General features: G+C 35.3%; 1 protein-coding gene across 1 annotated transcript; it reads right to left on the bottom strand.

The window, feature by feature from the left end:
- Positions 1-2,511: 2,511 nt before the first annotated feature.
- On the bottom strand, positions 2,512-17,325 carry LOC128219743 (arginine and glutamate-rich protein 1-like). The gene is made up of 5 exons (XM_052927700.1): positions 17,063-17,325; positions 11,625-11,735; positions 11,109-11,334; positions 8,380-8,463; positions 2,512-6,592 (listed from the first exon to the last, which is right to left on the bottom strand). Exons 1-5 carry the CDS (start codon positions 17,233-17,235, stop codon positions 6,431-6,433), a joined length of 756 nt encoding a protein of 251 aa, XP_052783660.1. The 5' UTR covers positions 17,236-17,325; the 3' UTR covers positions 2,512-6,430.
- Between the last annotated feature and the right edge of the window lie 335 nt (positions 17,326-17,660).

Raw genomic sequence — 17,660 nt, 5'->3', positions numbered from 1 at the left:
GAAAAAGGGTAGGGTTTTGGCAAGGTATTTAAAAAGGGCAGGGTGCTGCAGAAAAGGGTAGGGTTGTGGCTAGGTTTAAATAGGTCAAGGTGCTGCAGAAAAGGGTAGGGTTGTGGCTAGGTTTAAATAGGTCAAGGTGCTGCAGAAAAGGGTAGGGTTGTGGCTAGGTTTAAATAGGTCAAGGTGCTGCAGAATATGGTAGGGGTGTGGCTAGGTTTAAATAGGTCAATGTGCTGCAGAATATGGTAGGGGTGTGGCTAGGTTTAAATAGGTCAAGGTGCTGCAGAAAAGGGTAGGGTTGTGGCTAGGTTTAAATAGGTCAAGGTGCTGCAGAAAAGGCAGGGTTGTGACTAGGTTTAAATAGGTCAGTGTGCTGCAGAATATGGTAGGGTTGTGGCTAGGTTTAAATAGGTCAAGGTGCTGCAGAAAAGGGTAGGGTTGTGGCTAGGTTTAAATAGGTCCGTGTGCTGAAGAAAAGGCTAGGATTGTGGCTAGGTTTAAATAGGTCAAGGTGCTGCAGAAAAGTGTGGGATTGTGGCTAGGTTTAAATAGGTCAAGGTGCTGCAGAAAAGGGTAGGATTGTGGCTAGGTTTAAATAGGTCAAGGTGCTGCAGAAAAGGGTAGGATTGTGGCTAGGTTTAAATAGGTCAAGGTGCTGCAGAAAAGGGTAGGATTGTGGCTAGGTTTAAATAGCTCAGGGTGCTGATGAAAAGGGTAGGGTTGTGGCTGGGTTAAAATAGGTCAAGGATTTGGAGAAAAAGGAAGAGTTGTGGCTGGGTTTTAAAAGGGTAGGGTTTCTGCTTAAGTGCTCATATGGCTGTTTCAAAGAATTGTAGTTGTATCTTTAATGATCTTAAATCTGTATGAATGTCTCAATCTGCAATACATTGATATATTTTTATTTCCTCAACAAAATTTTATCTTAAGTCCAATTCACACAATTTTATTGCAAAATGGTGAAACTATGACACTAATGGTAGTTTTAATTATGAATAAAATAGACCAAAATCTTTATTGAAATGACCTCCAGCATTGATTTTATCAGCTTAACCTCAATCATTGATAGACAAAACTAAAATCAGTGGCCATTTTGTCGTGTACATTAGTAAAAACTTGTCATTTAAAAAAAAGAGAAGATATCTATCATTGAAATGGAATGACATTCCGATTGCTTATACAGTTTGTATTTTTTGCCAACTGATATCAGGTGTGAAATGAGCTTTCTAAAATCTCAATATTATTTTCTGTATATAATAATTACTCTTACCAGGTAGACATGTGAAGAGTTCCCATTCTTGCTCCGAGACTTCAATGTCACACTTTGTGACCAAAGGGCAGATATAACCACTTGTTCTATTTTTTCTGAAAATTTATGAGTGGCTAGTTTATGATGACTTGGTACAAATTCTCTACCTTAGGTAACTGCGCTAAAACACAAGTTCCAGTGTCAATGGGTTTGAAGTCAGGCTCCATCTTTACAAAGACTCAAATCTGAGTTCAGACTCTGACAGTACAGACACAGAAAAGCACTTTTATTAATTTACAAAGATTTGTTTTTATTCCATTGACTTTATCAAAAAAAATGTCAGCTTCAAATAGAAAAGCTACTCTGACAGCAAAATTTATCATAAACAAGTTACAAGAAATGAAGATTTGCAGCTTTGCCATTCGCGTCTAAACTCAACTTGAGATTGTTTGTAATCACTGCCCCTGATCATACTTCATACCTCGGAAAGAATGGGAAACATGATCAAGCACATGTATTTAACATGTGGTTAACATTTGGAAGTCTCTGGAATGGAATCCCAATGCAAGTTATTTTCCAATAATCACTGCAAGATTATTTTGGGAGTTATGTGGATGCACACTCTCGTGCACCTGAGTGATGATGCTATGCGTACCACATTTATCATTATAAACACTGATGAATGAGATTGGTGGGAGCACGGAAAGTTGAAAAAAGGTACCGACATGTAGCCAGAAAATTGTGTCATTGACCCAAGTTTTCTGTGTCAGGTAAAGCCCTGCCTAGGAATCAAAAGCTAATTGCTACAACAAGGCAAATATAACAGACCGTAAAACATTGAGGCTCAAAGAAGATGTGATGAGTTTAAGCCTGATTTTAAAAGGGGCAGCCGCAGGGTGCTATGGGCATGTTGTGTCGGGCTGTTCAGAATTTGAACATGATCATTTCAGAAAATATTTAAAATTTTGCTTAATTTAAGGTCAAATCTTAAGTTTGAATTGCCAAATAAGTAAAATTTATAAAGTTTGCACAATTTTATATAATATAATCATATTACATATTTATAAGTTTTATATATTTTATCTGTAGCATTTTATTCTATTAACGCAGGGATCTGTACCCATGCAGTTGAGGACAGAAGGGTGATACCAGATAAGGACAGGGTGAAACACTCTTCCACTCTTTAGCTAAAACAAGTTAGATGTGAAAATATGGAACATGTTTTTGTTTTAATTCAACAGGATGATAAACAAACAAACACAATCACCTTCTAAATGTTTATCATTCAATCATATGTACAACAATGGCATCAGACCACATTTATAAACATTTAGGAATCCATAACAATAAACATTGTATGCTAAAGGTCACAAGTTCTTTTAAGAAATACTTATGATATATCTTACAAACTTGTTCTTACATAAATGTTCATAATGAAAAACACACAATATACATGTATAAGAAAGTCTGTCATGATAAATAAATGCACACTAATGATCTCAGAGACATGTATATACCATTAATATAACACATGTACATGTTTATACTTAATAGATAAGAAGACTTAAAACAATGAACAAATCAATGTCTGGATTAATATTTCATAAGTAAACATCTTTTATCTATAAATAATTCTTTAGCTTGTATTTAAGTATAAACGTAAGTTTATTACTGTATACAAGTTTCAAAATGGTCTCAAAGTTGTCATAAATAAACTCTGTTGCTAATAAAACATACATCAAATTTTAACTGCCATATTATTACCGTCAGTTTAATTAAAAAAACCCATGTTTTTTATGAATTTTTGTAATATCTGCCAGTATTCTTGTATCTCCTGGATGAATCTTCTTATTTAGAGGCTTAGTTTAAAAATCTTCATGACTATGGATTTAATATACTTATAAAGAAATCACAACAAAAACCTAGTTCAGTTAAAAATATATTTATTTAACAATTGTAGAAGTTAAATCAACAGTCAAATATGATCAAGCAAATTGTCATTGAATTCAAATAGTATTATCATAAATTTCATAAACTGTGACAGGAATCAAACATGACCTTAGCCCAAGGCTTGGGGAATGAACTGTTCACATATGTTTGAATACTTACCTTAACCCTAGTATTAAAGCTGCATTCCCACAGATTGACAGTTTTGATATTGCTTTAATTTTTGTCTCAGTAACAGATGATATTGCATTAATGGCTTTACTTCAATCCAGTCATATAAAATGACTCACAATAGAACAGATCTCAAATGTCATCTCAAAATTCCATTTTTCTTAAAGCATTAGTAATGCTTTTAGAAATAAAACAAAAATTTATAAAAACAGTTATATGAAAAACTGTGATCTGATCTTTTGTAAGCAGTCTTATATCACTTTTCTCTTGACATTTGCACAAAAGTTGGCTCCTTCCAAGACAAAAACAATTGTCGAAAGAGTCAATATGTGAGAGTGTGAGAGTGCAACTTTTATGAAACCTTAATAAAATATTCTGATCATGCTGTTTCATGTTACTAAACTTAATAAAAAAAAAATCTTTCCAATAAATAACTTGTTATATAAAAAGCATAGCACAAATAAAACATTTTATGATCTACAGCCACATAATTCACAGATCACAATACTTACCTCTCTACAATAATGACAAACTTTGTGTTATCAAACTTACCGTACCTCATATATAATGATAAATTATGGATTCGAGAGTGTAAATATGTGTACTACATTAAAACACATAAAACAAAAAGTCTCCTTAGTAAAGGCACAACTATGTTTGTGCATGTATAAACAATAATTATTATACAAGATGCATCATTCTTTAACTGAAGAAAACATGTATCAAGCAAGATTGTCCCTAGCTTTTATATTCAACAAGAACTTTACAAATCAATGTGTCATCTTTTGGGAGCACCCATCATTTTTCTAGTACTGAGTCCTTTCTGAGAGTCCCTGGTGGGGATCAAAACAACAACCTCTTGGGTGAAAGGTCAGGACTTTGACTTGCTGACCTAATAAGGGTCATTTTCTGAACATGAAAAATATGCATACGAGTCTGGACTCTACTACAAGTTATTCAAGAGTTATTGATGGTCAGACTAGAAAAAATCGTATGACGCAGACACAGTCATCCCTATGCGCAGGGCTCTCGCGAGGGGGCGACTTGGGCGAAGTGGTCGCCTAAAATTTCCAGACTTCGCCTATTTGTATCATCAAAGCGACATTGACTTCGCCGAAAAATTTAGCACATTGTAAATATGTCAATCAGCGAGTATTTGACCACTGTCACACCGCAATTAGCCATTCATAAAATTAGGTAATCTCCTAATCCGATAATTGGGCCGTGCCATCCAATTACCAAAACATCGCCTGTAGGCGGAGCTATTGATGGTCAACCAATCAGAATGTACATTGAGAAGTCCCTGATCAAATGATATAAGTTCGTCTTAATCAGATTGAAAAGGCGACATAATTATGAAAAATCTTGTCAAGCATTAAAGAAGTTAAAAAGTAATTGATATATGTATTGAAAAAACAATGCAAGACATTTTAAACATTGTTGTTTTTGAAGCAGACGGACATAGCCATCTCGGGCCATCGGCAAGGTGGCGCTAAGAAAATAACATGACGTATCAACAAATATTTGATTGGTTTTAGTGAAATGTTCATGATAAAAAAATATTTGCAAACACAAAAATATCTCTTTTTTTGCTGTATGTAGTGTTTACTTACAGTATTTTTCTCCTGTTTATGACTTTAAAAAAATCGGCGAGATCGCCAATTTGTCAAAACAATTTTCCGAGTAATTTCTCAACCTCCCATTATGTATTGGTAAAAATTTCATCAAGAACAGTGATTTAAAGGTCATTTGGTTCTTAAATGTCAGCATATTGAAAATTATTTAGCCAGAGACAAGTATATAACAGCATAGCTGAATGTGACATTCGTACCCATCCCGAACGTACCAAAATAAGATTCGTCCCCCTACTATATTGACAGTTCATTTATAAGGTCATTTTGATTGTTTCAAATCCTTAGCTGTCTTGGTTTTTGATTCATTTTAGATGCTATTTGGAGATAAACTATGTGACATTGACAAATACACGTTTGCTGAGCCAAAAATGATACATTATTTGTGAACATTTTATATAGTTATAGCAATTAATTTGAATGTGAATATAAACTTAGGTGTGTGGTATGGCCTAGTTTTTGTATCAGGTGTTATGAAAAGTATCACTTCTCCCTAAAGTCTCCCAACTTCTCCCTAAATTGACTGAAGGGAGAAGTCACTTCTCCCAAAAATTTCAGCCTAGTGAGAGCCCTGATGCGTCTACCATTTTTCCTAGGTGACACAAGAAAAAGACCAAGCACTTAATGTCAATGGATTTTCCTTTATATGACAACCAAACTATGATGTTTATTCCTAACCTGCTTGCTTGATACATTAACAAACAGAATGTTACAATGCGTTGGAGACAGTATCACTCCAGGGCACAATGCAGAACTGTCCTAACTTCTCACATAAAATCAAGTAGTTGAAACAGTTCTGCACTGAGTCCTTTACATGTATCTCTGCGAAAGTACAGCGTCAGAAATTCATGAAGTCTTTCGAAGTTGATCTCACAACATGATGATCGGTGTATGCTTGGGCAGCTCTGATGTCATCCACTGTCTGTGGTGCTAAGTCTGGCATGGATGATGTATGATCGGAAAAGATCTTATATACGCAGATGCACAGTTACACAGCAACAAGAATATCTACCGGTATACTGTTAGGGGCACTAGCCTGGGTTATGGTTATCACAAAAGTACACCTGAGTGATGGCGAAGAATGGGTTAGCTTTTGTAACAAAGATTTTCAGGAATCAAATCCACAGGTTTTGCTTCAACACTTCATAATTTCTATATAAACAACACATTCTTACTTAAATTAAGCACATTTAAACTATTTTCTGCATAATTCATCACAACTCACAGGTGACCATCTTCATCACACGTGAATCTTTGTTGACCTCCATCAACCAAATATGGATTGACACAATGACAATTTCACACCTTATTCCATTTTAGAAAATTCCAAAATGTCTACAGGTTGGTGTGAGCGATTCAACAGTCAATCACATGACTGAATCATTTGGATCAAGCAAAACACGGCCTACTGAAGGCTTATTACTCGTCGTAATCATTATCTGCCGCTTATACTAAAGGAGAGTTTGGGTCTCGCATTCTTCTTGTTGAGGATGACCTCCTGTTCACGGCGTGTGGCGTGACGATGCTCGTCCTCAAGCCGTTGTTTCTCCTCTAACATTTTGCGCTGTTCTTCCACAAGTTTGAGCTGCTCCTCAGCCTGTAATGGTCAGGTAAATTTTAAAACAAGAGCACCAAAATTGGATAGTACAATGTTTAATTTTGTCGAATTTGACCTGTATTTTATGGTGTTGAACATTTGTGTACACAAAAATTCATCAAAGTCAAATGAGTTAGACATAAAATGCAAAAAAATAATTTAAAAAAATTGGCATCAACTTATACTGTGCCTTGAAAGACCAGAGTAAAACCTTGCTAGACATACATGTATTGTCACTTCTTTTACATGTGAAGAAAAGTTTCATTTTTTAATTTCTTATTGCTTTATTTGTGGTGGGCTCAGGGTTAAAGTTGCCTGAAGTTGACACAATGTTAGCACGGAAAAGCAAAAGTGAAACTTACGTGATTATAATAAATTGTATACAACGAGACTTAAATGAAAAAAATGCATGACAATGAACATAAAATAAACCTAGCCAATAATTATTTTGTCATCAAAATATGAACATCCTAACAGTCAAGTTGTATCATTTCACCACTTTCAATTTAAAGGCCAAGTTTAAGCCTTCTATAAGTACCCCCCCGCCCCCATCGGTGTATAGTACACAACCTCTGTGTATTGATCTCAATCTTATTGCCTTGTGACTTATTATCTCTGATCTGAGTATCCTGCTGTGCAGTTTTGGGAGGTTTTATTATGGAAATGGACCCTAAATGGCCCTGAGCCAATAAACAATTACACAGGAAATTGGCCCCTACTGTGACACCAGTGTGATTAGCAGGAGATGCACAGCAGGGGATTGTCATGCCAAACATTCCAACAGACAACTGACTCAAAAAACACCTCTTCAAATAAAATTTTGACTGAACTGTCAACTGAAGACCTCACTGTGTCATGGTGTGCATAGCTAGTGTATAAATATCGTGTATAAACAGATTTAAAATGATATCACGAAAGGTCTTTGTCACAAACCAAATAGTTGCTTTCGGAAAAGATTACTGAGAATCACAATTTTACAGGCCCTGGCAGTGTCATTCACAAAAAGGTGGAAAAATGCCATGAGGCTGAATGGAGTTGCTTTCTAAAATGGCCTGAAGGATAGAGCCAAAAAAATATTGATAAGGTTAGGTTAGGATAACATTCTTTTCTAAAACAGTTTTTTATTACAGTAAAACTGCGGTCGTTCGTACAGGCAGTCATTTGAAAACCAGCGGTCAGTTAAGGTCGATGCTTAGTCCGGACCTTTTTCCTTCTATTTTCATATAAAATATATTGACGCTGGATCGAAACCCAAATTAAGTCACGGAGTCTAGCACTACTGCCAGTCCCGAATGCACGAATCATGCGCAAAACCTTATGATAACCTCGAGGTCATAATTTCACACATTTTCCCAAATGCATGTTCATAAATAAACAAACATTTGGCAGGTGTTAAATTTGTCGCATATTGTGAAAATTGCAATGAAAAATGAAAGGGAATTTGAAAATGTGCGGAAAACCGATTATCACTGTTTACTCATGACCACTAATACTTGAGAAGATAATTGTGAAAAGTAAATTACCCAAATTTATTTATATTCTTAGTCTTGTTTGTTTAGAAAATGTGTTTTTTTTTGCTATTTATTCATTTATTGGTGTTTCTGAAGTATCTTTTTTTTCATTATTTTACCAGCGGACAATAAAAAGGGTAGAGTCTTTGTATATTTCATATGTAGGGTCTGGTTATTCGAACCAAAATATTTTTTACGCCTAGGACCAGCTACAAGTTTAAGCAATTCTTTGAAATAACACTGACTTACAGTAAAAGTTCACTTAAAGTATCTTACCAATTTCCGCTGAGCTTCCTCCATCTTTTTGTTGTTCTCCTCCATGATACGCTCCAGATCCAGACGCTTTTGTCGCTCATCCTCCTAAAAAATAGGGAACAGTGATATCGGGGGCCAATATTACCACATACCTACACAAACATACATGTACACACGCGCAAATTCCGATGATTGATCGTATCACAGTTTGGATTTTTACAAGCATTAAGTCTTCGATGAAACACACACAGTTTTATTTTGCTTTTGGATTTATTTATACATGTGTGGGGTTTCATTGAGGCACTTGATTCATTGTATAACTTCTCTATATCTTAAACTTATATATTATAAAACATTACATGTAGATTTATAGCATTGATAAAGCAAAGAAACACAAGTTAGTTTATAATGGAGGAGAAAAAAACTGTTTAAAATGGGGATATTAAATGAAAGGGCAAGAATAATCATGCGAGACATGACTATTCTTTTTATTTCATGAGCATATACTCACCTTGTCCATCAGATAAAGATTAAATATTGTTTTCTATAAAAAGCATGACAGTAAATATTAAGATATATATGTATATCTGGATGGACAGCCCCCGGATGTACTTTACCAATCTGCCGACTTTACCTATGAAAAGATGTGTGTCCCTGCTCTATGGCGTACCGCACTGATTTCCTTCATTTTATTTCGGCATGCGACACAATGTGCTACATCGATCAATGCCAAAATATTTTTCGTTAATGTTTCGAAGCATTACTTATTTATCACAGAGACAGACATACAGACTTGGTGTGAAGGTTTGTGAAAATAAAATACTTGCAAACACTTTCCATGCAAAGTGTTTTCCAATTTTCAATTATCAATGGGCACCTACAATAAATTTGAATCTTTTCATCTGTTATTTGAAACAAATAAACAACAATATCTACACTACCCTGGAAAAGTAATCATTAGCCTATGGTTAGAACAATTCATGTTCGTTCAATACACTGAATAACAGTCCACATTTCTAGCAGACTTGAACAATGATGTGTTATAATGATTTTTTGGTATACAGCCCATTGTGTATGCCACATTGTTGTTGTATTTTTAAGGTTAACATTTAATGTTGAGTTTTTGTTTTGTTTTAATTTAAAAAAAACAATTTAAATTGCACAACTCTTCAATGTAATCTGCTAAAATGTGTGTAAACTGTTAATCAGTTTCTGTTTGTAAACAACTGAAGCAAAACCATCCACGCCAATGAAAACTTTTTATTTTGTTATTAATCAAGAAAACAATGATTTACAAATGTCTTTTTCAGCACAGAATGGTCATGACTTCAGATGTTAACTTGCTTCAATAATAAGAGTAATATATAACAGGTACTTACTATATTCAGGTCAAACATGTAAAACGGGTGCAACTTTTTGGTAAAAACAAAATATTTATGTTAAAAACAGCAGAAACAGTCATTACAGCTTACAGGGAGTTATATATAGTTGAAATAAAAAGGGAAGTTGCTTTTCAAATAAATGAAAATTTCACAACAATTATTTTTTGATGCTCTTTTTTTTTTACAGATAAAACTTGTAAATTCTACAGTGCACATCAAAATACTACACAAATCTGACCATCAAACCAGTCAGATTCATTATTTGTCACAAAAAAAGAATTCCAAGGGACACTCTTCAATACAATATTATGACTAGTGTGCATTCAATGATCAGAACATAATTTGAAAAATTTATGCAGGATGATATTTTTTGTGTGATTTGAGCCATGATTAGTTATAAGACTAAAGAATAAAACAAATACACTAGAGTTCCATGTAGTAATGATTATCTTGTAATACAGCGGCTTAACTATGAAAACTATGGCAGTGGGTTATCTGAACTTGACAGAGTAAATTTTTCAACATACATAAAAAGTAAATGGATAATTACTGGGTTTGATCAACAATAATTTCAACATAGCCTGGCTTGTTCCAAAAGTTACAAGGGTTAGTATTTTAAGATTTAGGCTAGTTCATCAAAGTCAGACATCAGGGCCTTCCCCAGGAAATTGTTTTATTGCCTTGAAGTGTCTCAAAATGGCTAAATGCTTCATTGTGTAAGTTTTTCGTTTTTATATTTCAAATTGAAAACTTCAACCATAAATTTATTTTCCAATCATAGAAATTTCAAAACACTGCCACAGTTTCTTCAATTTCCTTATCCATGTTTGAAGAAAAATGAATATAATTCCTATTATTATTAAATTGGAGAAAAAGACACAAAAGCTTTGAAGCAGTAAAGGGCTTGTAACAAATGGAAGAGCAGCACATACTTTATCCACTGAATGCTCAAAAACGCCTTCATGTATTTGCAAATGAAAAAGAAAACTGAAGATTTCATTTGGCAGTGGTCGAAATAAGCACAAGCCTTATCCTGTTATAATGCTTTCCAGGCTTGCTCAAATTCAGGAGTTACAAGCAGGTTCTTGTTGATTTTGAAAATTCCAAGCGCTTGTGTAGGAATTAGGGATTGCTCAATTTCATAATTTCGAAGAGAGTTGAAAAGCCTATTTGGACATATGTTGTTTTTTTTACTTTTAATAATAGGGACAAGCCAACTGCAAAGCCTGTGTGTCCATCTGTATTCCACAACCACCTCTTTTTCAGCAATGAGAGCATTGCCAGGAGGCTGAGGTAATGAGTATGTTGTACAAATGTACATGTACAAATGACGAGGGTAACCAATGATAACCAAAATGACTGTTTTACCTCTTTTCTTTTCTGCGAGTCGATCTCCCTCTGTCGCTGCATTTCCAACTCCTTCAACATCTGCTTCTCCATGATTTGTTTTGCTTCCTCCACACGACGTTTCACCTCTTCCTCGATCTCATCTTTGCGTTTCTCTAGTTCCTCAGAAACTCTTTTAGCGACCAGCTCTTCAACTCTCCTGGCAACTTCTTCCTCTATAAGCTTCTCTTCTAGCTCCTTTTGCCTCCTGCAAATTGATCATGTTAATATGAAATATGCATAAAAAAATCAGATAATTTGTTACTGTTTAAAAGTGCAAGGTTATCTCAGTATATTTTGAACAGGATTAATACTTTTGTTGGAGGATGTGTACCATGTGTAGAAATAAACTATTCAATGTTTCCTTGAGTCAAGTTTAAGCACAATTGAAGTTTTACGCCAATGCCAAAGGCGAAAAAATTAACACTAAATAACCATTCAGGCTCTTGATCATTCAGTGGACTTTTCTCTGATTCTTTAGGATAAAAAATTCAGTACTGTAATCTTTGGCGTTCCATTTCCAGCTTCTTTTCCTCTTCCTCTCTACGTTTTGCCCTGAGAATGAGATCATCATCACTGCTGGAGGTGCTTGAAGATGCTGAACGTCGCCTAAAACGCAGAAAGAGAATTCTTTGCAAATTTTTGAAAGCATCAATTGATATTTGGCGATGGCAGGAAAAATATTTGTTTCTGAAAATGTAAGAGCTCATTAAATACACTAATAAAAGGCTAATTTTGGGGAAAAATATCATGCCTTTCCCCTTGTCAAAAAGCCTCCAAATTAAAAAAAAATCACCATTTTTCGGCTCAAAAATATTTCATTCTTTCCTTACTATCTGAATTTCTTTGGAGTGCACCATTGTTGTTCTCTCTATAATATTAATTTTCAGTTTTTCGTACTGAATAATACATGTTTAATGCAAAAATAAGTTTCATAGTCAAAGGATTATACACCAGTCAATTGTAACCACAGCCCCCCCCCCCCAGGTCCGGGGAATAGCCGGGACTTTCGGTCTAGCAAACCCCGTGTAAAATCCCACCCTGCGGAGACGAACTGATGGTTAAACCCCGGCCAAATGCCCCCGCATCCCAGGGACTCTATATAAGGCCCAATTTCCGCTAAATTTGGTGCTATGACAAAACCACCGCGGTCATCCGGCCCTGAGGGGGCACCTGGAAAGTAAAAACACGGCCCTTTCCTCCGGCTAACCCCAGTATACCCCCGGACCTGGGGGGCCGTGGTTACAAATGACTGGTGCATTATAGTATTCAGTAAACAACAGCAGTTTTACAGCTTAGAAGGAATTAAAAAGTTATGTGAGTTTTAAATATCTCAAATGTTTTGTACTCTTATTAAGGCCAAAAAAAAATATATGTGTGTTTCAGGTTACATGATCAAAAAAAATAGGGACGGTAGGCAGGCTTTTTTTTTTTTTTTTTTTTTATACCGTCACATATTTGGTATATTGGTATCTTTGACAACTACTATATGATGCCATTAAAGATGCCATTTTTCGATGTTTTGAATATTTTATAACATTATAATAATTTAATTGGTGCACTTTCAGGACCATACATGTACAATATTTAAATGAAGACCCATACAACCAATTACAGCAAACCAAAGGAAACAAGATGCTGCACATGTTTATGTTTGTCAGTTTCTGTTAGGACGTCTGTGGAAACACCAAATTAGTACTATTATCCTGTCATTTTTCTTGCTAAAAGATCAATATTAAAAACAAACAACTTGTATTTTTATTTCTTTGTTTCTTTATTACTATCAATAAACCAAAAGCATTGAGCGTCTTTGTTGTAGTTGCCTGAAGAACCTGGTGGAACTCTTCCAATTCTGCATCAGGCTTACATACAAATGTGATGTATTTTATGTTGAAACCCAGCACATCTTCCACACGTAAAGATTCTTCTAGCTCCATTTCAGCCTCGCCCTGAAAAATGATCATAACATTGACATGCATATATTGAACCAATTGTGGACTTTTAAAATATTTGTGGAACATACATTTTTCCATGAAAATAACTGTGGTATTTTTCAAGTCTCTTAAAAATACAATGCACATTGATACTCATAAGTTCCTGAGCAGAATATATTTATATATAAAGCTATGTCATGAGAAAACACTTATTGCATTGAAAATCTAAACCAATGAATATCTCTCAATTACATTTGATCAGGTCCTTCTAATTTCCAGGGGTAGAAAATAAAATTCTGCCTAGCTAAAAACAGAATAGACCTTAAAAATGGGTCTACACTGTTTGCCATGCATTAAGCATTAAAGAAATAACAGCATGGATTTAGGAAACCAATATGTTAAAGTATGTATATAGATTCTACTTCTCTGAAAATTACAGCAGAAAAAAACAAGTTCTCACCTAAAAAAAAATTGGGCATGGGTCTCTCTATATTTAAGTGTTTTTCTCTTTTTTTTAAACAGACCAATTGAAAGTTGGGGATAAGGCAGAAGTTTTGAGAGGGGGTGGGGATAGGTGGTTCATTTATCCTAATGAAAACACCTCACCCTCTCTATTCGATAGATGATACATAAAAACACTCACCTCTGTGTCACACATCTATTAAGTTTTTCTTTCTGGTGCATGTCATAAAAAAAAATCCAGCTGTCAACTGAATTTCAAATGATGTCTACTGGTCGGGGACCAGTGACATCCGCGTACCAGTTGCGGCCGTTGGCATTTTTCTTGTCAATAACAACTCGGTTTTTGTTAGGTTTTTGTTTTTGTTTTGCAGAAAAACGTACAGAAGTTCAGAATTGCCGCATAAAATATCATGAAAAAATAATTCGTTTACATATACAGTACACTCCACGCGGAACTACCACTTTCCTCGGTGACTCGGAGGCGTTTTTAATTTATCGCGGATTTCCGCCGAGTACGCAACCTTTTTCCTCGCTAAATTTCGCCGAGTTGCACCGTTTCTATGGAGGGTTTTATTGCCAATAGCGCCGGTGTTCGTATCGATTTATTGACCTAATCGCGGAACTCCGCGTTTTATGCATAGCTAATACAGTATTGCTTCTGTTATAGCAGTATTAAATAATTAGATAATTAATTTTAAAAGTACAGTAAGTTTCTTTTTAAAAACAATTATTGTAAATTTTCATCAGCATCGTCAAACAACTGTTGTTTTTCACATTATGTAATTAAAAGATATACCATAGCGTGCGTTTGTGTTTGTTATTGTCATCTTTCTTTTACTTAATTAAGGTGTTGAGAACTTAATTAGATTGGAGTAATGAAGGTGTTGAGAACTTTGTAAGTGTGAATATTTTTCGGTCATTATTTCTTAATTTGCATTTTACCATTTATTAACACTTATTAATTTATCCGTAGTTATCAATGGTTCTAAACTTATTTATTACGCATATAAGTGTAAATCCTTCGTCAAGTTAATTAAAATCCCATTAAACACCATTTTATACATGCATTGAAATGAATAACACATTCTATCGGCTTCAGATCAAACAGTCACACTGTGTGACGCCACATAACTCACAGTTTTACCCACGAGGATCTCATGGAGAGCATGTATATTGTTATGCAGGATTAATGTGTCTGAGTGGTGTTTTTGAATGTAACTTAAGTATTGCATTTCCAACTTTAATTCATCACATTAATTAGTTACCTATATCACTGAATGTGTTGACTTTTATTGATGATTCAATAAGTTTAACTCTACATAATTGCTTCTTACAGTCTATTATTGGCAGATCGTTTTACAAAAAATGTCATGTCTTTGTTTTCTTAAACCCTTGATTGCCCTTGTTGTTTATTTAATCCTCCAATAAATATTTCACACTTCCTCTTTCTACATGCAATACATCGTTTAGGATGGGTATTTACTAATTAACTTGTCAACAGTGGTGTAAACGGTTAGGTAGATAGATAGATAGATAATCTTCGTCTGTGAAACTTGGTAAGTGTGAAAGTTACGATTGATGTCCTTTGGATGTCCGAAAATTAGGTACGCGAAATAAATTATTTTTATAAATTATTACGGGTGTAGCTAAAAATATCAAATAAATTAAACAAAATTAGATACAGTGGGAGATTCTTATCGGTTTTCCTCCGAGTTTCGCGGTGTTTTTACCTCCGAGTAACGCGGCGATTGTAATTATACGGTCCACTGATCATCCTCGGTGGGTGAACGAGTAAAAACGCCGAGGAAAGAGGATTATGATCAATTGGATGTTGTGTCCGCGATGACCAAAATCCGCCGAGGAAAACGGAAAGTGGTATTTCCGCGTGGAGTGTACTGTAGAATGCCAACAGCCGCCACTGGAACGCCGACCAGTACAGTTTTTATTTTACCTTTTCGTCATGCCGAGTGCCAGTGATCGACACTGCTTTGACGATCTTTCCAGTGGGGTGGTACTCTCGCCAAATCTGCCCTATTTGGTGGCTTTGGTTTACACTTCTTAAGCATCGAATGCCCCCGTAATGGGGACATTTCTTTATGTTGAGTGACAGAATAGCAGACGCCATTATCTGTCGCCTGCTTACTCCTACTCAGTGCGCTCAGACGCTCTATCGATTTTTCCGGGATGAATAAAATACACGTTTAAAGCGTCTGACGACATTGAGGAATATTTGGGTAGGATAAAAAAATTACAGTCGGCGGGCGCGGAACAGACACGGCCGGGTAACCGGAAACACACAATTTTTTTTTTACGCCTAACGACAAAATCAGATTTTGAGTGCAAAAATGTCTTTACATGCACAGAAACCAGGGTTCCCCCTGGGTTGTTAAAAGTTGTCGCCACTTTTTCGCGGGGGTTAAGGGGCCGTGAAAGGCCCCCTTACGGACCCAGGGCAGCGCCCTTGTGGGGGTTCAAAAGGGGCAAAGCCCCCAGAAGCTCATTGGGTTAAAGCATACTAAGAGCCTTAAATTGCATTTAATTAGCACATTGTTGTGCAGAACATAAGATAATATTGTTGTACATGAAGCACAAGATATTAGCAAATTGTTATTCTATTGAAAAAATATATGGACAAGTATATCAATAAAAAAATATGAATATATTGCCAAAATGCGACATATACATCAATATGTTGATTTCAGTCTAATGACTGCATACAATAGTGTCATAGAATTAAAGAATATTATGAAATTATGAGATAAATTTAAAATAAATGGAAACTCAAAGAAATATACATTGTCAAACTGAGCCCGTACTGTCCTTATAAAAATAGTGTCTACTCTTTACTCCAGCCAACTTATTGGAAGCCTTATCAAATGGGATGTAGTTCTATTCATTTGTAAGCATACCCAATGACTTCTGTTAATCTTTTTGACACTTTTTAACCCCCAAAAATGCTGCATTTATAGCAATTACAAATTGCGACAAAACCCAAAGTAAATCTATTTTTTGTGAGTAAACATCATTACGAAATTTGCATATCACGTGTCTGTCCGACAGCCCCGTCGTTGTCTCCATAAATTCGCCAAATATGAAAAGTTGTCGCCACTTTTGCGATTTTGTTGCAAATGGCGATTGCCAGCGGGAACCCTGAGAAACACATGAGTAACAACCATTTTGAGCAGGTTTTCAATTGGAAAGTAGTTAAAAATCAGACCAGATTGTCAACTGCTGAATTCTGTTGAAAAAAATACTGCATGGGTTTTCTATGACATTAAACAGGGTCTTCTTAAATTCCAACTTTTTTAAGTGGGATAGGAGTGCTAAAAAGAAATCAGAGAAAACTACCAGACAACAACAACAAGTGGGAAATACACAAAACTCATGTTTATTTTGACCACAAAACAAAATAATTTTCCAAAATGACAAGAATTATACATATTTTTTCAGTATTGTTTGTGTATAAACAATCTCTTTAATACATTCTATGGTCTCATACAATGTAACATAAATAAACAATTTGTCCACAAATAACCATACCTTGCTCTTTTCCTTTCACGATCGCGCGATCTTGACCGAACACGACTTCGCCTGACTTTGTCCCGAGAGGCTGATCGTGACCTAGAACGGCGTTTCTTGTGTTTGGACCGATGTTTTGAGGAAGATTTACTGACACGACTAGTAGACTGACTTCTGCTTCGTGAACGGCCCATCGCTGGTGGTGGTGGCGGATCCAAGATTGCAATATTATGTTGTTAATTGACGACAGAAAATGTTTTCTGCAACTAAGATGGCGACATGGAATGACGTCATTAACCTTCGAACACTGTGCCGTAGAGTGCTCGGTTAAAGAACACTCTTTTTGGAAAACAAGGACCTTGATTGAATTACCCCCCATACAAATGGTAGCTATAAAAGACAAGCTTAAACCTGCCATTTGCGTAGTCAAAATAACATTAACTGATGATTTATGGGCGTTAATGTCACTAGATTTTTTCAATGTAATAATGTAATTCAGAAAGTCAAGTTTCCTTTATTTCACTCATTCCAATACAAACATGGTTAAATGAGGTAATAACATATGATAAATATCACAAAGGCAAACGAGTGAAATGCATACATATATAGATTTGATTTC

This window comes from Mya arenaria, chromosome 15 (assembly GCF_026914265.1).
Source record: "Mya arenaria isolate MELC-2E11 chromosome 15, ASM2691426v1".
In the NCBI taxonomy this organism is placed as follows: domain Eukaryota; kingdom Metazoa; phylum Mollusca; class Bivalvia; order Myida; family Myidae; genus Mya; species Mya arenaria.
The sequence above is the reverse complement of the archived record's forward strand: the minus strand, read 5'-3'. Positions and strand labels throughout refer to the sequence as shown.

What these genes read in the sequence shown, in the direction of transcription:
- LOC128219743 (XM_052927700.1), bottom strand. Translation starts at nt 17,235, where the DNA reads ATGGGCCGTTCACGAAGCAGAAGTCAGTCTACTAGTCGTGTCAGTAAA. An exon ending in ATGGAACGCCAAAGATTACA is followed by an intron (nt 11,335 to 11,624) that starts GTACTGAATTTT and finishes ATCAATTTGCAG; the next exon opens with GAGGCAAAAGGAGCTAGAAG. An exon ending in ACTCGCAGAAAAGAAAAGAG is followed by an intron (nt 8,464 to 11,108) that starts GTAAAACAGTCA and finishes CCTATTTTTTAG; the next exon opens with GAGGATGAGCGACAAAAGCG.